Source organism: Brachyhypopomus gauderio, chromosome 4, assembly GCF_052324685.1.
Source record: "Brachyhypopomus gauderio isolate BG-103 chromosome 4, BGAUD_0.2, whole genome shotgun sequence".
NCBI lineage: Eukaryota > Metazoa > Chordata > Actinopteri > Gymnotiformes > Hypopomidae > Brachyhypopomus > Brachyhypopomus gauderio.
In genome coordinates this window covers 16,486,528-16,507,374 of record NC_135214.1, presented here as the reverse complement: position 1 = coordinate 16,507,374, position 20,847 = coordinate 16,486,528, and the positions used below count along the sequence as shown (strand labels likewise).

General features: G+C 43.1%; 4 protein-coding genes across 6 annotated transcripts; 1 reads left to right on the top strand and 3 right to left on the bottom strand.

Moving 5' to 3' along the window:
* Nucleotides 1-14: 14 nt before the first annotated feature.
* Nucleotides 15-6,959, bottom strand: dnajb2 (DnaJ heat shock protein family (Hsp40) member B2). Of its 3 annotated transcripts, XM_077002650.1 has the most exons (11): nt 6,648-6,959; nt 5,879-5,967; nt 5,039-5,148; nt 4,875-4,928; nt 4,663-4,782; nt 4,313-4,411; nt 3,939-4,050; nt 3,565-3,635; nt 3,105-3,392; nt 1,001-1,066; nt 15-489 (listed from the first exon to the last, which is right to left on the bottom strand). In XM_077002650.1, exons 2-10 carry the CDS (start codon nt 5,941-5,943, stop codon nt 1,038-1,040), a joined length of 948 nt encoding a protein of 315 aa, XP_076858765.1. In that variant the 5' UTR covers nt 5,944-5,967; nt 6,648-6,959; the 3' UTR covers nt 15-489; nt 1,001-1,037. The 3 variants fall into 3 exon arrangements, with proteins under 3 accessions (XP_076858765.1, XP_076858766.1, XP_076858764.1); XM_077002651.1 differs by lacking the exon at nt 4,313-4,411; XM_077002649.1 differs by lacking the exons at nt 15-489; nt 1,001-1,066 and having other exon boundaries at nt 1,073-3,392.
* A 717-nt stretch (nt 6,960-7,676) lies between these two features.
* Nucleotides 7,677-10,743, bottom strand: LOC143512399 (tubulin alpha chain-like). Its single transcript, XM_077002648.1, has 4 exons — nt 10,636-10,743; nt 9,286-9,508; nt 9,011-9,159; nt 7,677-8,810 (listed from the first exon to the last, which is right to left on the bottom strand). Exons 1-4 carry the CDS (start codon nt 10,636-10,638, stop codon nt 7,836-7,838), a joined length of 1,350 nt encoding a protein of 449 aa, XP_076858763.1. The 5' UTR covers nt 10,639-10,743; the 3' UTR covers nt 7,677-7,835.
* Nucleotides 10,744-12,046: 1,303 nt separating this feature from the next.
* LOC143512396 (tubulin alpha chain-like) lies at nt 12,047-13,941 on the bottom strand. The gene is made up of 3 exons (XM_077002644.1): nt 13,767-13,941; nt 13,341-13,489; nt 12,047-13,042 (listed from the first exon to the last, which is right to left on the bottom strand). Exons 1-3 carry the CDS (start codon nt 13,885-13,887, stop codon nt 12,062-12,064), a joined length of 1,251 nt encoding a protein of 416 aa, XP_076858759.1. The 5' UTR covers nt 13,888-13,941; the 3' UTR covers nt 12,047-12,061.
* A 3,368-nt stretch (nt 13,942-17,309) lies between these two features.
* LOC143512395 (tubulin alpha chain-like) lies at nt 17,310-20,559 on the top strand. The gene is made up of 4 exons (XM_077002643.1): nt 17,310-17,429; nt 18,658-18,880; nt 19,152-19,300; nt 19,570-20,559. The coding sequence occupies exons 1-4, from the start codon at nt 17,427-17,429 to the stop codon at nt 20,542-20,544; spliced, it is 1,350 nt and encodes a 449-aa protein (XP_076858758.1). The 5' UTR covers nt 17,310-17,426; the 3' UTR covers nt 20,545-20,559.
* The last annotated feature ends 288 nt before the right edge of the window (nt 20,560-20,847 follow it).

Below are 20,847 nucleotides of genomic sequence, written 5' to 3'. Positions count from 1 at the left end.
AAAACCCTTTGAAGAAATATTCAACCTTTATCATAATCTTTCTGATTTTGAATGACTAAATATAGTGTTTTAAATATACCATTTTTAAATATAGTATTTTTGTGCCATAACTTCATCACATTGGTAACACTCAGTACAATTCAAAATGCCATCCGGTACCTTCCTCTATAAAACACTCGGTAGCATTTTGCAAATTAGCTTTGACAAACCTTAGATGTTCTGAACATAATATCTTAAAATACATTTCCAGTGCTTCCTTTAGACCTTTGGACACACAAACATAAACAACCACACACACACACACACACACACACTCCCATGCACACACACAAATATAAACACATATACGTTGACCTTCACACACATATATATTGACCTGTGTTGCCATGTTGTGTGTGGGAGGGTGTTTTGTTTTCCAAATAAAACTTTGAAAAGAGTCTTAGCGTCAGGAAGGCCACGGGGAAGGCAGAGCACCTGGCAGCCCCTCACCTGTTGAGGGCACACGGACGGAGACGAGGCGTTAGTGCTGTCACTCAGCCAGCCTACCCAGAATTCCCTGCTCTACAGCTCTTAGCCACATCACTCGCTAACACCGCTATGGTGCCGTGGTGAGTACCACTGCAGAAGACCCACTCGTGAAATCAAACAGTGATTGAAACCATTTAGCTAACCATAGCACTCTCCTGTTAATATCTACCACACTAGGCCATGTAAGTAAATGTAATGGTAATAATGCAGTTGTATACTGCAGGTCTAGGCAGCCCATGCACCGATAAACCAAATGAAGCTCATTAGAATATATGCAAATTTTAAATACTACCAACCTATCAAAACTGAATGCAAGGAGGCAAAAGGTTCTAGATTGTTTCAGCAATATTAATATCCTGGATAAGGGCAGTCAACTCCCACCCTGCAGTATTCAGAGATGGGAAGTCTAGTGTTAGGGATGAACTACACACAAAAATGACAAGCAGGGTCTAAAGTCTAGACTAAGCTTTACCTCAGGGAGAGAGGAGTGGGGGGGAGGTGGTGTGCAGTCAGCCCGTGAAGGCCTGGAAGTCAGACTCTGCAACGGCAGGGAGAGGGAGTCAGGTAATCAGACCAGGATACAAAGATCAGACACATATGCAGATGAACACGACACAGTCATGTCTGAATGTAAACTGATGAGGACAGCAAAGACGTCAGACACAGGACAAATAATATATGTCTGGTGTGAAGTGCGAGAACGATTCGAGAAGTTAGTCTGAGACGGAGAGATAGATGACAAAATTCTAGCCTCAGTGTGCATAAAAACCTACGGTCACTGCTGTCAAATATAGTTTGTGATAGGCAGAGGAGTTATGACAGGATGTATTACATGGCATTCATATTAAAAATTAAATGAGTGAAACAAACTGCTTATGATCAAAATGGTGCTTGAACATTTATTGTTCTTTCTATTAGTGTTGAAAAGTTCAGGTGAACATTTGCTGATTAAAACAGCTTTGAACAGGGATTATTGTTTGTAATTACCAAACTAAAGCCCTCAGATTTGGAATATGACTATTCCAAGGTGAGTACATGTTATAAACTCTTTTCACATGACATCTATGAGAAAATGCACACAACCAAAACACCCCAAGTATACACACTGCAGCTCTTTAAAACTGTTGCTCTCTTTACATCATGTAATATAAAAATAGCATGAAATAAACCGACCACAACAGAGTCAGTATTACATTTGCAAACAGAATGAACTCTACAGGTATCATTAGCTAGACTCTACTGGTCTGATATGGATTTTTTCAATCTCCCCACAGCACACAAGAGAACTGATCCGGCTTCCTTAATTGTACAATTGGCTAAAAATGTAATGTCTCTAGAACGATTTTGCAGCGGCTATCCATTTTCTTAATAAAGAATGGACAAGCAGACATGATTCCTTTGGTAAAGAAATGGCACACCAGGTATTGCATTCCTACTGCATTCAAACTCCTACAGAGCAATGGCACTGAGCGCAAACGTTTCACTCGTTCTGATAATACTAGTAATAGCAAAGTCCTCCCTCCATCATCTGCACTTGGGATCAAGTGCTGTGAGTCCAGTCCCTCTTGTATGAGATGACAAGAGGGTGACATCATCTCTTACATCGTTACGATGTACATTGATGATGTTAATGATGTAAGCATCCCGTTGGATTTGTTTTTACAGCCACCGCCAGCACTTTGTGTAATGAGGCACGAAAGAATTGCGAGTAGCATCGATTTAAGAAATTCCTCAGCACCTGAAAACCTCTCCGTTATTCAACGGCACCCTTTGAGAACACCTGAACAAGCAGACGGAAACGGCCAGGAACACTGCCACCCCGAAATCTTAGGTGACCTAACTGCTCAAGACCTCGTAGAGCTCAATGATTAATGTCTCAGGGAAGAACGCTGTACTGAACAATGTTATAGGGACAAACGTTAGACCTTCTTATCCGATAGGCAGATAAGCACGAACCACAGATATGCCGTGTGTAGCTGTATGTGACTTGCACTGCACAGCTTTGGTGTATTGCTAATGGCAGAACACACAGGACGCCTGAGCCACAGAATAACACAGAGTCAAAGCAGTGAGCTGTTAGGTAAACCACCTCTAACAAATGATTACAAGCACCAGTCCTATAATACTCACCCTAAAGCACCAAAAAGAAAGAGAAAAAGAAAGATGGTCAGTCATCGTGTTACACCGAGCAGTGCACTGTAGGTCAGTGCACTGCACAAAACAGCTATGGGACAGCCGCTGTACAGAGGGTTAATACTGATAACATGCAGCACCGAGTAAAGCCGTGTGTGATACGCCCACCTCCCCCGTCTGGTGAGCACTGTCGCCGGATCACTAACACACCACACAGCGACACTTCTTCCGACCTTTCAACACTGCCGTCCCATTGGCTGTGGGCTCTCTGCCCTCTCTCTGCTCTACAACAATGGCATTCCTCTCTGGCTCCTCCCTCCCCTCGCCCGCTCCTCTGTCGTCTGGAGACGAAGGCGTGGCGAGCGGCGGGTCATGTGTCCCAACATCCCTCCCCTTCCCTTCTCCGACAAGCCGTGCCGGCTTGCCCCGCCCTCCCCTGGCACCTGAGATCATATCCTGGGTGGAGGCGGCTGCCCGCTGCTGGGCCTCCATCTCAGACAGACTGTATGCCAGCGCCATCTGCAGGTCTTCATCCTCGTCCTCGCTCACACCAGGACAGCGAAAGAAGGGGTCGGAGCTGAAGGAGCGGCGGGTGGTGTTCCGCGCGTCGTGATTGGCCAGGTCGGAGTGGGCGGGCCTTGTGGGGAGCAGATGCGGATGTGGCTGCTGAGGCTGGCTGGGTTGCTCTCGGCGACTGAGTTCCAGAGCCAGGGCCATCTCATCCTCCACACCTGAGAACGCACACACACACAAGCTTAGACGTCCGCTGCTATGTATACTGCCACATGTTACACAGTTAGGGAAGTCAGGATCTAAGTACTTGACCTGACCAGATGCAAACCAGTTCAGTCTCGTGAGGTACTGACTAAGGCGGTCAGCTGAATGGATTTAGGTTCAAATTACCGTTGATGAGAACAGACTTCAGAACCCCATCCACCTCAATCTCCGTTCTTTCTTGACCATTTTCTCTGGTCCTGGAAGTGCACATAATTCACATCAGCTGTGTTGATCCATTTCATAGCTAACAGTGCATGACATTTTGCAAAAGAGTGCAAAAATGCATCATTATTCAAACTATTAATTTATAATTCTTAGTCATGGCTCAAAGAGTATTACTATTACATTTCTAATCTTAAATCAGTGTAAATTATTATTTTTTTAACTGTAATCTGATTCAAGTATAATTAGCCTTGGAAACAAAAAAAACACAATAAGCAACAATAATGGAGCAATATCAGGTTGCTACGTTAGGGTGGTGCACAGAGAAGTGGACTGACTTTTTGGTGATGGTGCGTTTCCCATTAACGACTCGGGTGGATGTGGACACAGACTTAATATTAGCCCCTCCAATGCCACCCAGTGAGGAAGAGGAGAAGGTGGTGAAGTCAACTGCAGATGAAAGAGAAGGAGCCATTCTCCAAGTGAACAAAGTGCACAAAAGGAGAACTACCTTACACACGAGGAACATTAAGTCGCCCAATAACCTTTAAAAGAATACGTTTTAGCATAATGACCACTGATTCAATTAACAACCCAGCCAACAACCTATTGGACCCTTGGGCCAACTATTTCACAGTGAAAGGTTTAAAGCGTGGTGCTTCGTGGGCCATAGATAAGTGAGCATGTGGTACAGAACGGGAACGCTTCCCACCATCTGCAGAAGGAAATGAGAAGAACCGGCTGGTCCCAAGTCTGGAGGAGCCATGGTGACCATGAAAAGCGCTGTGCATTCCTCCAAATGGGAAATCATCTAGCAGATGTCGGACAGATACGGAGGGAGGAAGAGGGAGAGAGAGGGAGAGAGAGAGAGAGAGAGAGAGAGAGAGAGAGAGAGAGAGTCATCAGAACATGCACAGGCTAGAGAGGGACGCTGCTGAAATGGCAGGAGTGGGAGAATGTGTCAAGCTCATGAGAGCTGTAGGTGTGAGGGAAAATGTGACCGAGAAGATACAGCAGTGGCAGTCAATGGGTAAAAATGCACTCCGACTCCCACTGACTAACCAAAGAAGTCAGCAAATGGATCCTGGCCTCCAAAGAACTCCCGGAACACCTCATCTGGGCTGCGGAATGTGAAGGTGAATCCTGGGAAGTCGTCTGGAAAAGAGCCACTGCTGCTGGAACCTTGGGGAGAGGAGACAAGACCATAAGTGGCTGCTTCTTGAAGACATGTAACCAGTCCTCAAATGTTTCAGTCAGTCAAAATCTTCCCACACCTGATCTCGACATGCCGCTTTTGCCATAAGTGTCATAGGCTTCTCGTTTACTTCCTTGGAGATGTAAAAAATAAATAAATAAAAATCCGCATTAGGCGATCCGCATTGCAGGCAAACACGAAAACACCTATGCGCAGATGGGGTGGAGAAGGTGGACGTCTTACTGTCTGACAGGACTTCATAGGCCTCTGCAATCTCCTTAAATTTTCTTTCTGCCTCCTCCTTGTTGTCCGGGTTCTTGTCAGGATGCCACCGCAAAGCTTGCTTCCTATAACTATAAATGCATATGTGCATGTGCACACGCACACAGAGAGACAGACACATGCACAGATCCACACGCACAGATACACACACAAAACAGATACACAAACAGAGACACACACACACACACACACACACAAATGAGCATAACAGGTTTGACTGTAACAGCATGTTTCTTCGTTTGTATCTTGAGAGAACCTGTTTGCTGTCAACATGGCATCTTGTAATGCATGTAGATTTTTCGGATCCAGGTACTGACCCAGAATTAAACTCAAGAGTGAGGGTTCAGTCAGCAGTACACTGGATCTGGAGGCTGAGTGGACAGAGGAACCTGATACTGGTGCAGGACAACAGCCCACTGTGTAAATAATGCTGATTCATGAAATTTTAAAAGGAATTACGCTCGGCCAACCTATCTGTGTAGTTACACCATAAAAAACAGCCCCTGTCCTCAACAACTATAGTCAACGCCCATACTGATCATTAATAAGTGTTTCTCTGCAGGGATCAGTGCTTATATGTGGCCTAAAATAGTCGAAAGTGTTATACAGATATATTGAGCAATATGTCCAAGCTGTCACAGTGTCACTGTGAAGTGGTGAAACTACAGCTGCACTACTCTTTACTGCTCTGGACAAAGCCAAGCAGATGGACAGGAGACGTCTTCATTCTGCATAGTTGTCTATTAAATAAGAGACGGACAAAGTAATTGATTTATTGATTCGATTAGGGAGGGAACTTACGCTTTTTTAATGTCATCTTGAGAGGCACTGCGTGACACTCCTAGAACATCATAATAGTCCACCATGTCTTCCCCTCCTCGCTGCCCCTACTGCCCTCGAGACAATAGGGAACATAACATCAGCTTGCTGTCTGACCTCTCTATAAGCATGGCCTCTCAGAATGAGTGATTACATGTCAGACATTAACACAACCAACATTTATTTGGGATCAGTGTGACACACATGGTTTTTATAAATATATATATATTTTTTTATAATGCCAACTTACATAAAAATTGTTGTTTTAAAATTATTACACTTAGCTACATACCGGCATTTTATTTATTTATTACTGCTGAGGCCCTTATCTGATCTGTTCCACAACACTGTGATCTTAAACATGTCTGACTGATTTATGGCTCTCTACGACTGTACCCTCCAAAACAACTTTATCCACGGTGGGCATGTTTAAATGACTATTAATTAATGTAGACGTGGACTCCACAAACTATACTAAATGAATTAGATTAATATAGATCGGTATTTGACTCGAAGACGAATGTGTCAGCATGCGGAGTTATCTGGAAGCCAGATACAATGTGCTGTTATTTCAAGCTCAAACTTCGCGATTTGTTTAGACCATATGGCCACTGACAGCTGCTGCGCTTTTAGCCGCCTGCTGTCATCCTGTTACATGTGTATAAAATAACCTGGACTCCGGACAGTTCTTGAACAGCAACACTCTAGCAGCCCACACTACTCACAACATAAAGCGAGAGGGAAAGTTTACCTTTTTTAGAAGTATCCACCCAGCAGGAGCGGAGCTTCTCCTCCCGCACTCTGTAAATAGGAATGAATTCTTTCGGTAAAGTCGCTGGAATGCGCTGCGTGACGGTTCGCCCACCAGATCCACAAGAGGCGGATCCTTCACACTGTCTACCCGTCGGTCTTTCAACGGCACACTGTGCGGTTATGGTGGTTTCTCACGCTTCTTGGCGTAGGCCTGTTGTGCCTCATTCCCGGATTGTGGGTTATTCCCCACTTCTATATCTGGCCAAGTGTCGGTCGCCTTCTCCTCTTTGGTACTCTACGTCACAATCAGCTGAGCAGACGTAATAAAAAGAAATAGAACGTCTAGAACGTACTAGTGTTTTTCTACGTCACTGCCTCCGCCCACTTCAACAGGAGGCATGAATATATATTCTTCGAAGTTGCATTATTGAATTCCATTACGATTTTGCTTTATGAAATATTGTAAGCACGTATTCGGCTGCGATCGTATTCGAACGCGTCTATTTGTTCTTGGTTGAATTAATCTGTGAAATCTACCTTGTATTTTGGCAAATGAAAGCTTAAAGACTTTAGGCATTTAGGAATGCTACGCTGTTGCTAAATTGAGATGTGTAATGAAGACTTTGAGTGAGATTTCTGAATTAAGTTGTTAGGTTATATTGTCCACGTGCGGCATAAACCCAAAATTCGGGTTTTCATAACGGCCATCAGACGTATGTAGCTATAAAGAATACAATAAAGTACATTGAAGTTTTTGGTATCACTGTTTCAGCCACTAGATGGCACAATGTATTAGCTCAAGGACAATTTAACAGCATAGTCTAATAAACGTAACTCATGATCTTGATTAATATTTACTAATGAATGCATCTTAATATAATTAGCATGTTTTCATTCTTATATAGCTATTAAATGCGCCTTGTATAGGTTACTGTACATAAATATTTTAGCTACAGTATCTCTAAAGTGCAAAGTTTGTAATGACAATAGCCTAAAGTGTTCTTATAGAAATATCCTACTCCAGTAATTGGCTTTTCAATTATTTTTATTTCAAAATCAGTTATAGAAACACAGCAGACCATTTGCAATGGGGATATGGAATGTTGTTTCACATTAAACAATTAACCTCTCTAAAGAGGGCAGGTTTTGCTTTGCAGGTTGGAGAGTGTTTACATTTTATTTTTCTTCAGTATTCTTCTCCTTCTTCATCTTCTCCTATGCTGTCTGTGCCCACTTCTTCATAGTCCTTCTCCAGAGCGGCCATGTCCTCCCTGGCCTCTGAGAACTCCCCCTCCTCCATGCCCTCCCCCACATACCAGTGCACGAAGGCTCTCTTGGCGTACATCAGGTCAAACTTGTGGTCCAGGCGTGCCCAGGCCTCAGCGATGGCTGTGGTGTTGCTCAGCATACACACGGCCCTCTGAACCTTAGCCAGGTCTCCACCAGGAACCACAGTGGGGGGCTGGTAGTTGATGCCAACCTTGAAACCAGTGGGGCACCAGTCCACAAACTGGATGGTTCGTTTTGTCTTGATTGAGGCAATGGCAGAATTGACATCTTTGGGCACAACATCTCCACGATAGAGGAGACAGCACGCCATGTATTTACCGTGACGGGGGTCACACTTCACCATCTGATTGGAAGGTTCAAAGCAGGCATTGGTGATGTCTGCAACAGACAGCTGTTCATGGTAGGCCTTCTCAGCAGAGATCACAGGAGCGTATGTGGCCAGAGGGAAGTGAATGCGAGGGTAGGGCACCAAGTTGGTCTGGAACTCTGTCAGATCCACATTCAAAGCCCCATCAAATCTCAGAGAAGCAGTGATGGAGGAGACAATTTGGCCGATTAGCCTGTTGAGATTGGTATAGGTGGGACGCTCGATGTCCAAGTTCTTGCGACAGATATCATAGATGGCTTCATTGTCCACCATGAAGGCACAGTCCGAGTGCTCCAGGGTGGTGTGGGTGGTCAGGATGGAGTTGTAGGGCTCCACCACTGCTGTGGACACCTGGGGAGCCGGGTAGATGGCAAACTCCAGCTTGGACTTCTTGCCATAGTCGACGGAGAGGCGCTCCATCAACAGGGAGGTGAAGCCAGAACCAGTACCACCACCAAAGCTGTGGAAAATGAGAAATCCCTGTAGGCCAGTGCATTGGTCAGCCTGTAGGGAGGAAAGGCCATTTGGACTTTATAATCATTTTTACAATTTCTATGCATGATTTATTTGTAATTTGTTGAAATTAATTTAATCTGATGTAATTTTTTTATTCTTATTTTCTTTTTGAATGTGATTCTTAATATATGACACCACTGTGGGACTTGTCATTTATATACAATGTTCATTTGGAAACTAAACCTAACCAGTTTACGGGTCCTGTCCAACACCAAGTCAATGATCTCTTTTCCGATGGTGTAGTGCCCGCGGGCGTAGTTGTTGGCAGCGTCTTCTTTGCCAGTGATGAGTTGTTCAGGGTGGAAGAGCTGACGATACGTGCCTGTACGCACCTCATCTGTTTAAGACAGTTATCCAAATAGCATCATTTAGTTAAATTGTGCCCACAAATGGACATAATTGCATTGTATTCAAATACTGGAATATGAACTCAGGGCTTTCTCAGTAGTAAGTGTCATCTTACCAATCACAGTGGGTTCCAGATCTACAAAGATGGCACGTGGGACATGTTTTCCTGCCCCTGTCTCGCTAAAGAAAGTATTGAAGGAATCATCTCCTCCACCGATGGTCTTGTCACTGGGCATCTGCCCATCTGGCTGGATCCCGTGTTCCAGACAGTAAAGTTCCCAGCATGCATTGCCCATCTGGGCTCCAGCTTGGCCAACGTGCATAGAGATACACTCACGCTACAAAACATAACAGAATCAAGAATGTGAAATATTATTTCATAGTCAGGACATAGTATTAAATAATATTATACTCTCTTTGCATGGTTTTAAAGAGGAAGTTAAATGCCCTTCTGCAATTCTGACATTAACACTCTGGGAACCTTCTGTTCCAGATACTTCATCTGCTCTAAATAGTCTACCATGGCACAAGAATACATGAATTGCTTTGCCCTCATTATTGAACACCAATGCTTTTTTAACCATTCTTGGCTTTAATATCCTATGATTTAGCATGGACCTCAGTATTTTGCATGTCAAATAATAGCTTAACTTTCCCTTTCTTAACTACAGGTTACTTCACAGCACTGGATCCCGTTGAGCCACCGTACATTTGCATGTGCGTGTTGCGCTTTGGCCTGCTCACAGAGCAGCGTGTTGGAGAGGAAATAGCCCGGGTCCCTTGAGGGCAGGCCTCACTCCACCCCCTTCCCTGTCCCATTCAGCTGCACACCCTCCTTTGTGTGACAAGCAGAGATATCTCGCCCGAGTTGCTTCCCCAGAACAGGCATGTCCATTCTTCCACACTGCTCCTGTCTCTCCAGCGTGTCTCCGTCATGATCTCATCTACTGCCTCAGCCTTCGCTGGATGTCGTAAAAAGACTTCATTATCTTGAACGGTTCTCCTTTGCAGCTGGGTTAATAGGAGAGGGTTATCTGGCTATTTGGGGGTTTGAGGAACCAAATGAAACAGAGCTGCCCATCTAGAAGTGGGGATGTCAGTTCTGGGGCTCCCTGATAGAGCTGGTGGTGGTGGTGCCCGTGATTTGGCTTGGAAGGCCGCAGCTACATCCTTGTTGTAAGCAGAGGCGTGTCCTCTGTGCCCCAGACAGCAATCCCATCCTCATGGTTTCTGCCTCTAAACCTTTCCTAAACTAACATCAGCAAATACTACAGTTCACTTAACATAAATCTAACAGGCTAAATATTCAAACCAAGGACATTGCCAAATGTTACAAATGACAAGCAATCACATATCTTTGTCTCTCGTTAGTTAAATCATACTTAAAGATGTACTCTTTACTGAGTTTAGTTCCATAAAAATGCTAAAAGATCACTGGTAGGAGTTGATCTACGTCAGCACTTACCATCTTGACAGATTTTCCTTCAGGCCGATTCGAGGGTTCGGAAAGAGAAGGCAGTTGTGGAGGAGAGAGGGAGAGGTGGGGTTTTTATAGTGGGGGAGGGAGGAGGAAAGGGAGGAAGCAGGAAGCTAGATCACCCGTTGGTGCGACGGAGACGTTTATGCAAAAGAAAGGCTGTCCTCCTCACAGAGGCACAGCTCCTCACCCTCTGGGGTGCTCTGCACTTACAAAAAACCCATCTGGACGTTTTTTTGACTGGACTATGCTAAGCAGTTTGAGAGAAATACTGAAGAATAAGTGTTTGAATAGCCTGTGTGTCAGTGATAAATCTTCATTGCAACTGTGACAAAGAAAAGTTTGTTTAGGAAAGTCTTAAAGATGACTGGCTCTTAAAATAATATAATCTAAAAAAAAAAGTTGACCTCTGTTTCTAAACGTGTGCGGAATACTCTCGGATTCTGGTGAATTCCAAAAAGGGTACCATGTTGAAATGATCTTAGACATCATTTGAAAACCTGAAAGTTCATACAAGCTTTTGTACTTTTGAACGCGATGCACAGTATTATAGCATATGTTTATGTATGAAAATGTCTTGACCATATTCAAAACAGCCAATAAAAGAGATGCACGTTATTAGTTCATTTTTAATGATCTGGTTTAGCTACTTGTGAAGTTAACTGCTCAACATTATTTACATGTACATTTACATTTTTGGCATTTAGCAGCTATTATCCACAGCAACTTACAAAGGTGCTTTGTAATCTACTCCGAGGATCTGTCCTACACGATATAATGGTCTGGACTATAAAGGTCTGTTTATTCTTTGTGAAGACACTGTTGTCCTCTTTATTAAAAAAGCCAGTGATCACAGAGGCCCATCTGTCATCAGAGTTTCATTTGTGTAGTAGAGTGATACTGAACAACACATGCAGTATTTATTTTCTCACACTGGTGCCCGTGACCTCTTGCAGTTGTAACTGTGGAGAAACTGAGTCCAATCACAGCAGTTTGCATGCGTGTTATCATGGTTGGAACTTGAAAGGGAAGGATGTGATGGCATAAAATATTCCTGTACTCCTGTAGACAATTATACTGTATAGTTACACTAAGGAAATCTCCTAATTTAGAAGGACTAATTTTCCCCTGGGTTTATGTTGAAATTTAAGTAATCAATATTTATATTTGTGTAACAGACTCCATAGCAAATTCCACAGTGAAACAAACTCATGAAGTTTGTGCTTTGTTGTAACAAGGTATGGAAACTTTTATGAATCTACATTATATTTATGTTCATTTCTCATCCACCCCCCCCCCCACAGCATATTTTCATCATTAGCAGCAGACTGTATTAAACATATTGTATGTACTAGTGTAGTTCCACTGATTTCCATATTAATTTTTAAGTCTGAGAAGGCACTACATAAGATGTTCAGAACTCAACTCCATCTCCTTCTTCATCTTCTCCTATGCTGTCTGTGCCCACTTCTTCATAGTCCTTCTCCAGAGCGGCCATGTCCTCCCTGGCCTCTGAGAACTCCCCCTCCTCCATGCCCTCCCCCACATACCAGTGCACGAAGGCTCTCTTGGCGTACATCAGGTCAAACTTGTGGTCCAGGCGTGCCCAGGCCTCAGCGATGGCTGTGGTGTTGCTCAGCATACACACGGCCCTCTGAACCTTAGCCAGGTCTCCACCAGGAACCACAGTGGGGGGCTGGTAGTTGATGCCAACCTTGAAACCAGTGGGGCACCAGTCCACAAACTGGATGGTTCGTTTTGTCTTGATTGAGGCAATGGCAGAATTGACATCTTTGGGCACAACATCTCCACGATAGAGGAGACAGCACGCCATGTATTTACCGTGACGGGGGTCACACTTCACCATCTGATTGGAAGGTTCAAAGCAGGCATTGGTGATGTCTGCAACAGACAGCTGTTCATGGTAGGCCTTCTCAGCAGAGATCACAGGAGCGTATGTGGCCAGAGGGAAGTGAATGCGAGGGTAGGGCACCAAGTTGGTCTGGAACTCTGTCAGATCCACATTCAGAGCCCCATCAAATCTCAGAGAAGCAGTGATGGAGGAGACAATTTGGCTGATTAGCCTGTTGAGATTGGTATAGGTGGGACGCTCGATGTCCAAGTTCCTACGACAGATATCATAGATGGCTTCATTATCCACCATGAAGGCACAGTCCGAGTGCTCCAGGGTGGTGTGGGTGGTCAGGATGGAGTTGTAGGGCTCCACCACTGCTGTGGACACCTGGGGAGCCGGGTAGATGGCAAACTCCAGCTTGGACTTCTTGCCATAGTCGACGGAGAGGCGCTCCATCAACAGGGAGGTGAAGCCAGAACCAGTACCACCACCAAAGCTGTGGAACACCAGAAAACCTTGGAGACCGGTGCACTGGTCAGCCTGGGTCAAAAAAAGAGGAAACATTATGACCATTAACATCTACAGAACATTTTTTAAAGCACTTCACTTAGTAAATAAGCGTTGAGTCGAAAATGATGTGTTAGCAAAAGGAAAACTAGACCGAACGGTTCCTGAATCCCATCTCTTGAAAATATAAATCTTGAGATTGAAATCTACAGTCTGAAAAATATGATTAGGAGGAACTAGCCCACAGGGGAAATGACAGTTAACTAAAGATCAATGTAAATCCTGTAGAAAAAATGTGGCTTTAGCAGTTCAGAGTGTTTAACAATCATACCAGTTTACGTATGCGGTCCAAGACTGAGTCGATGACCTCTTTTCCGATGGTGTAGTGCCCGCGGGCGTAGTTGTTGGCAGCGTCTTCTTTGCCAGTGATGAGTTGTTCAGGGTGGAAGAGCTGACGATACGTGCCTGTACGCACCTCATCTGTTTAAGACAGAATGGTGAGCAACCTTTTTGTCAATTCAAGGAAAGCGATACCATTCTGAATTCAGTTTCTATCAAATAAAGTGTTGCTTTGGTGACCACAAATGACCCATTTTCACACACTAGTACGCATTCAAAATACATTCATTGTATAACTTCTATATAAATGTGTCCCTTAGATTGACTTTTTTATTAATATTTTGCACAAGTTGCCCATCATTACAAATGTAAAATGTTTATCCTTACAGTGGTTTACATATAACTCATATTTAAATACCAATCACAGTGGGCTCCAGATCAACGAAGATGGCTCGTGGGACATGTTTTCCTGATCCTGTCTCACTGAAGAAGGTGTTAAAGGAATCATCTCCTCTTCCAGGGTCCTGATCACTGGGCATCTGCCCATCCGGCTGGATCCCATGTTCCAGACAGTAAAGCTCCCAGCATGCATTGCCAATCTGTGCCCCAGCTTGGCCGACATGGACAGAAATGCATTCACGCTACAAATAGAAACAAAACATTAATAGTCATAAGGAAAAATGCAATATTTCAGCCATAAAAACACATTTTCATAAAATGAAAGATGATAGAATGACTGAAAGATTATAGTATATTTTAACATTCGTTTCTTAATGCCTTATTGCGCATTTGAGACTGTGACCCTGTCAGCATCAGTATGACAGTTTTCTTACCATGTTGTATATTCTCTTCTAGCCGATGTTAAGTGTTCGGGTTGAACATCCAAATGCGTCTAAGTAGAAGAAGCGTGTATTTATACCTGGATCCATAAACCTGAGGATTTTTGAAATGAGAGAAGATGCCGAAACTGATACCAACTTTGGACAGTAGAGGAGAAAGTCAACAAAAGAGGAAAGGAGGTTAGCACATCCTATACTCAGAGGAATCGCTTACTGTTGTTACGAGCTGTGAATGAGAGTAGCTTTGCTTACATTTAGATGTGCCCATGTCAAAAAAGCAACGATCTGATATTAAAATTGCTACAATTCCGGCACTAGAGAGACTATCAAAGCAGTAGAGAGAAACATCAAAGCATTATTGCCATTATTGTGTTAATCATATAGAAGGACCACTTTTGTGAATTAAATATGTCTTCTTTCAATGCAGACAGAAGATGGTAACTAATACCCTCTTTAGTGCATGTTGAATAGGGTTTTGTTGTTGGTTATTGAAAAGTTGTAATATAATAGCTATACAGATTGACTTATAATGCACTTACCGTCAAGCACAGTGGCCAAACCTTAAATTTGTCCTTTGTGTAACATCCAGGATATTTACCTAACATTTGGTTCACATCCTCTGCACAGTAACCTGATTCTCAACCTCCCAAGAAGGGCTTTTGTGGTATTCAAACTGATTTTTTATTTACTTGCCTAATAAACTGAAAACATGTTTGTTGAAAATTCTACATATGAAAATGCTTTAATGTCTGTTCATTCATGTTAACTCTTGCTTTGTGCTTCCAGTGGTTGCCATTTGATTAAAAGCCTTTGAAAAGAAGCCCAATTCTTTACATTTCTAGTAACACAATTAATGGTGAGACTGAGACCTCCAGTGACTGCAGGTCAAAGCCCAGTGATGTGCCTCTCCTGTCCCCAGTGGACTGCGTGCCTGCCTAGGTGTGTTCTACTCTTTGTCATGCTGCCTGATAAGTCATATTTCTGAAAGTTATTTGATACTATTAATGATGCGTTGCATGACTTCGGTTTCACACTTGCTTCAGGAGAACTTTCCACAGCACATGAGTCTTTATTTTATATTTTTGCAATACGTGACCTTGTGCAGAAAATATGAATCTGTCCCTTTGTACCAGTTGCGAGATGTTTTGTAGTACAACACTGTAATCTAAGAGTGTTGTTCTTCTCGCAATACTAAGTAGTCTGCCTGATCATGAAGCAATGCATGCTGTTTGTGTTTTTGTCATAAAGAAATTGAATAGTGCTACTAAGCGATGTTTTTTTCTCCCTGTGGTCTAACTGCCTGGAATGAATTCATTAGCCTCTTTAGTTGTGAGCAGCTTTGACTGGTGATAAAGAGCTACATCTATTCCTTATATAGATGGACTGTGTCATGTGGGATGAAAAAGTCTCTTGGATCACACATGGGAAATCAGAGGCGCCCACAATTTTATACCATACGTACATCGGCATAGTGTATCGTGCATACTTCTGGGGCAGGGTGGATAGTCTTTTGAATTCCTATTGCTATTTTATTAATTTACAGTCGCCTCCTGGGGGAGGGGGGTTGGGGGGGAGAGGCTTCTCCTGCACAACAGCATATGTGATTGGTGGTGTAATCAGTACAAGGCAGTATTATGGAGAAATTGGAATTTAACATTCATCCATGAGAACATTATTTGGGTAATTTGACGATATAAAAAATGATATAAAATATAAATGTTTAGGTGTGCACATTTTATATAATTGACGATGAAAGTCAGATATAGCCTACGGTGTGATTAAAACACACAATTAGTCAAGAGAGTCTTTAAAGGTGGAAAAACGAGATTCAGTCGATGGGGACACGCACTGCCAGAAACATCTACTGCAGGGGTGTCAAGCATAAGGCCCGCTCCAGGGGGTTCAGTCCAGCCCGCGGAAAAAACCTGGATTAGGCAACTAAAGAAGAATAAACTCCATTTTATGTAAATCTGCAGTTCCTATCTTGTCCGCTAAGGACGTGTTTTAGTCAGTTATATCGCTTTACCCGCTTTTTCTGTTGACCCTGGGAACAAAGTGAAATGTCTTTGTCAAAAAAGAGAAATGTGGACACAGAATGTCAAATTTTTCAAGAAAAATGTTAAGGTCATGTTTTCAGAATTGCTTCCCAGATGTGGAAAATGTCACTGTGATCAGCTTTTATGCATAATATACTTAAATAAATGTTTAAAAGAGTAAAAGTAAAACGTTGTTCATAATATATTTAGTAAAAGGACAATTCATTTCATATAACGATTTTTACAATTAACTTCTTTGCACTAATACAAAGGATAAAAAGTCGACTTATTGTTAGTTCCATGTAATTTTTGTAATGAGTTTCCTGGTCTGGCCCCCTTGAGGTCCGATTAAGTTGTATGCGGCCCCCAGACCAAAATGAGATTGACACCCCTGGTCTACTGTGCTAAAAAAAGTGTGCTGCCCTTGTGAAATACTGCCGCCTAATGGTCTGAAAAATTATGACACTGGCCTTTTGTGCAGTTACACTTTTCCCCCAAAAGAGGGCATTAAAACGTATCAGTCAGTATACGTGCGTGCAAAATTCGAGAAATATGCGTTCAAAGTTGAAATGAATCTGATACCGCCCCGCCCCAAAATAATAATAATAATAATAACAAACAAAGAAAAAGAAAAAATATAATATTATGTTTGCGTAGTGCGGGAAACCTATATAGTATTATTTTATATTTTAAATATATTTATATTTTATGTTTAATTTGTCCGTCAACAAACAATTGGTCATAGCTGTGGTACAATAGACGTGCTGTTAAAGATAAGAAACAGTCTCGGGCGGTTCCTCCCTTGCTGCTGTCTGGACCGTGATAAAGAGCTTTTGCCCAACAACTAACGTCTGATATAAGTCCAAAGCGCCAAACACATTCAAATGGATATAGTCTGTGGATCCATGGATGAACTATTAGGAAAGCCCACCAAACGATTAGGAAAACCCACCAAATAATTTTTGCCAATATATATATATTCATATATATATATATATATATATAGATATATTATATATATCTATATTTATATATATATGAATGGTAGTAAGGTAACGCCCCTCCCTATAAATAGACAGATCACCGCTAAAAAAACCGCATGCCGGTCTTACGGAGACCACCTCAACGGACACCGTAAGAAGTTCTCGGGAGCTACAGGTCTTTGCTTCAAATTAAGCCCTAGAAAATAAAGAAAAGATCAACATGGTAAGAAACAGGCCTGTTTTATTCTCAAATGATTTTTGAGAATTGCCATTTATCAGCAATATTGAATATCTGTTTTCTCGTTTATCTTTATGTATGATGATGTTTTTCCCCTATTTGTAAGACTTTGTAATGTCTTAGATATTTGATTCCTTATGAAACGTTGACATAATAATAATATTGTACCGTGACAAATCTGCAATATCTTAGTATTTCTCAGTTAGAAAGCTACCACATTTAACGGTGTTGAACTGATACAATGTAAAAGTTTGATTTGTGTTATAAAACCAGCCACAAAAGTCAATTGCTCACCTCCACTTATTTAAAACGTAGTTACTAAAATTGAGCGTGTTTTGTAATACATTTATATTTAGCAGATGCTCTTGTGTAGAATAGCATGTAACAGCTTAGCTTCTCTTATACTGGTTTACTAGGCCTGAGTCTAAGGACACCATTAAACTAATAGCCACTTCTAGATGTGGGTCTAAGGTTTCATATGCTATGCTTTAGCCCAACATCATGCACCAAACCTACAGACGTGTAGAACACATCAATAAAGGTATATTTAAAAATGGGTCCTTTCATTTTTCCCTCGTGAACATAAAGCAGTACAGGTGGTTGTGACCAAATCGGTATGAGAGGCTGGTTCTGGCTTCACAGGGATTTAATGGCTCCAATGTTGGATCAAGCGTTAATCAATCCCTGCAGAAGTCATGTCTCTGTCACATGGCGAGGGCCACAGTAGCTGGTATAAATAGTCCCCTGACCGGTGTGTATTACTAAATGCCCCATGGTGTTATGAGGTTGCAGTTTTTAGGTAACTAGTTCCGGCGGGCGAGGCAGGGGTGGAGGTGGGGAGTTGAGTTTAGGTAACTAGTTCCGGCGGGCGAGGCAGGGGTGGAGGTGGGGAGTTGGGCTTATGGGAGTGGAGGGTGTAACCTGCTACATGTTATTTCCAGCTCTATGTTTCTGTGCTGTGCATACGCTGTGTAAACCTCAAACCATTTAGATCTGTTGTTTTCAAACAAACGTTGAGTCTCCGCGTCTTCCCCCTCACAGGTCCCTCACCTAACATCGCCCAAGATGTGGCGTTCCTGACATATATCCAAACTTAGTTTCTTGTGAACATCTGTGCTTTGGATCAACAGCCATCCATAAATTCTCACCTACATTCGAAGCCTGCAATGCACACATTGTAACTCTTTTATTGCTGTCTGTCATCTGCCCCCAGCGTGAGTGTATATCCATCCATGTGGGTCAGGCAGGTGTTCAGATGGGCAACACCTGCTGGGAGCTGTACTGTCTGGAACACGGGATCCAGCCCGACGGCCAAATGCCAAACCACACCCCCGTGGGCGCACACGACGACTCGTTCACCACCTTTTTCAGCGAGACAGGTGCTGGGAAATACGTCCCACGCGCCATCTTTGTTGACCTGGAACCGTCAGTCATCGGTAAGCTGATCCGGCATGTGCCCAAGGGCTTGATTTCAAAGATGGTAATGCCACATCTGCAGCGTGTTTTCACAAGAGGGAAAACACGAAAAGAGGCTTTGTTCAACTCTGCTGCAAGCCTTGTACCATACGCTCTGTGTGTTTCTGTTATATCTCTTTTTTTATTATTCCAAACATATTAAATAATGTAAATGTCATTTCACGGAGTGGTGCACCAGTTATGTGAGTGACAGCCGTGTGGTGTGTGTTTTGTCTGTGCTCTGTGGTCCAGATGAGGTGCGTACAGGCACGTATCGTCAGCTCTTCCACCCTGAGCAGCTGATCTCTGGCAAAGAGGACGCAGCCAACAACTACGCCCGCGGGCACTACACCGTAGGCAAGGAGGTCATCGACTCAGTTCTGGACCGCGTTCGCAAACTGGTACGGGGGTTTGGTCTAATTACTTGTTATGCTGTGATGGGTCTTGGGCTTATATTTACCTATAAGCAGTGTGTAGTTAATTATGTAATTATCAAGTACTGAAACATAATAGTGAAAATAGGATTCTGAATATAAGATGTTCTTGTGAATCTTTATTATTTTGAGAAGGGTGTGTCACGCCCAGGACTAGATGTCTTTATATACTGTATTTGACACCACAAAGTATCAGAATGATAAGGTGTGTTGGTCTTCTCACCTCCTGATCACAGACTGACCAGTGCACCGGTCTCCAAGGTTTTCTGGTGTTCCACAGCTTTGGTGGTGGTACTGGTTCTGGCTTCACCTCCCTGTTGATGGAGCGCCTCTCCGTCGACTATGGCAAGAAGTCCAAGCTGGAGTTTGCCATCTACCCGGCTCCCCAGGTGTCCACAGCAGTGGTGGAGCCCTACAACTCCATCCTGACCACCCACACCACCCTGGAGCACTCGGACTGTGCCTTCATGGTGGACAATGAAGCCATCTATGATATCTGTCGTAGGAACTTGGACATCGAGCGCCCATCCTATACCAATCTCAACAGGCTAATCAGCCAAATTGTCTCCTCCATCACTGCTTCTCTGAGATTTGATGGGGCTCTGAATGTGGATCTGACAGAGTTCCAGACCAACTTGGTGCCCTACCCTCGCATTCACTTCCCTCTGGCCACATACGCTCCTGTGATCTCTGCTGAGAAGGCCTACCATGAACAGCTGTCTGTCGCAGACATCACCAATGCCTGCTTTGAACCTTCCAATCAGATGGTGAAGTGTGACCCCCGTCACGGTAAATACATGGCGTGCTGTCTCCTCTATCGTGGAGATGTTGTGCCCAAAGATGTCAACGTGGCAATCGCTGCCATTAAAACCAAGAGGAGCATCCAGTTTGTGGACTGGTGCCCCACTGGTTTCAAGGTTGGCATCAACTACCAGCCCCCCACTGTGGTTCCTGGTGGAGACCTGGCTAAGGTTCAGAGGGCCGTGTGTATGCTGAGCAACACCACAGCCATCGCTGAGGCCTGGGCACGCCTGGACCACAAGTTTGACCTGATGTACGCCAAGAGAGCCTTCGTGCACTGGTATGTGGGGGAGGGCATGGAGGAGGGGGAGTTCTCAGAGGCCAGGGAGGACATGGCCGCTCTGGAGAAGGACTATGAAGAAGTGGGAATCGACTCATTTGAGGAAGATGAGGACTTTGAAGAATATTAGCTTATATATATATATATATATATATATATATATATATATATATATATATATATATATATATTAGCTAACATTATCTGCTCATAAAATCAGGACTCCTAGTGTTCCTTTAAAATAAAATGTAAACTGCCATTTGTAATGACAATAAAATACACTCAGAACTGACTATAGGTCTTATTTCTGTTATTGAAACCTACTGTTCATTTTTCTTAAAATAGAGATTAAAGTCTGTTCATCCCTTAGATTTGATGAATGTTCTTTGTGCACTGTTGCAATTTGTGCTTATACATAAGATTATTTACATAT

Bases quoted from the DNA above. Each gene is read 5' to 3' on its own strand.
- dnajb2 (XM_077002649.1), bottom strand. From the start codon at position 5,943: ATGGTGGACTATTATGATGTTCTAGGAGTGTCACGCAGTGCCTCTCAA. The intron at 4,783-4,874 runs GTGTGGGAAGAT...CCTCTCCCCAAG, and splicing joins AAGCGGCATGTCGAGATCAG to GTTCCAGCAGCAGTGGCTCT. The intron at 3,636-3,938 runs GTCAGTCCACTT...GTGCACTTCCAG, and splicing joins AAACGCACCATCACCAAAAA to GACCAGAGAAAATGGTCAAG.
- LOC143512399 (XM_077002648.1), bottom strand. The intron at 9,160-9,285 runs GTAAGATGACAC...TGTCTTAAACAG, and splicing joins TCTGGAACCCACTGTGATTG to ATGAGGTGCGTACAGGCACG. The intron at 8,811-9,010 runs GTTAGGTTTAGT...TCCTCCCTACAG, and splicing joins TGGACAGGACCCGTAAACTG to GCTGACCAATGCACTGGCCT.
- LOC143512396 (XM_077002644.1), bottom strand. From the start codon at position 13,887: ATGCCCAGTGATCAGGACCCTGGAAGAGGAGATGATTCCTTTAACACC. The intron at 13,490-13,766 runs GTATTTAAATAT...TGTCTTAAACAG, and splicing joins TCTGGAGCCCACTGTGATTG to ATGAGGTGCGTACAGGCACG. The intron at 13,043-13,340 runs GTATGATTGTTA...TTTTTGACCCAG, and splicing joins TGGACCGCATACGTAAACTG to GCTGACCAGTGCACCGGTCT.
- LOC143512395 (XM_077002643.1), top strand. The intron at 18,881-19,151 runs GTAAGCTGATCC...TCTGTGGTCCAG, and splicing joins CCTGGAACCGTCAGTCATCG to ATGAGGTGCGTACAGGCACG. The intron at 19,301-19,569 runs GTACGGGGGTTT...TCCTGATCACAG, and splicing joins TGGACCGCGTTCGCAAACTG to ACTGACCAGTGCACCGGTCT.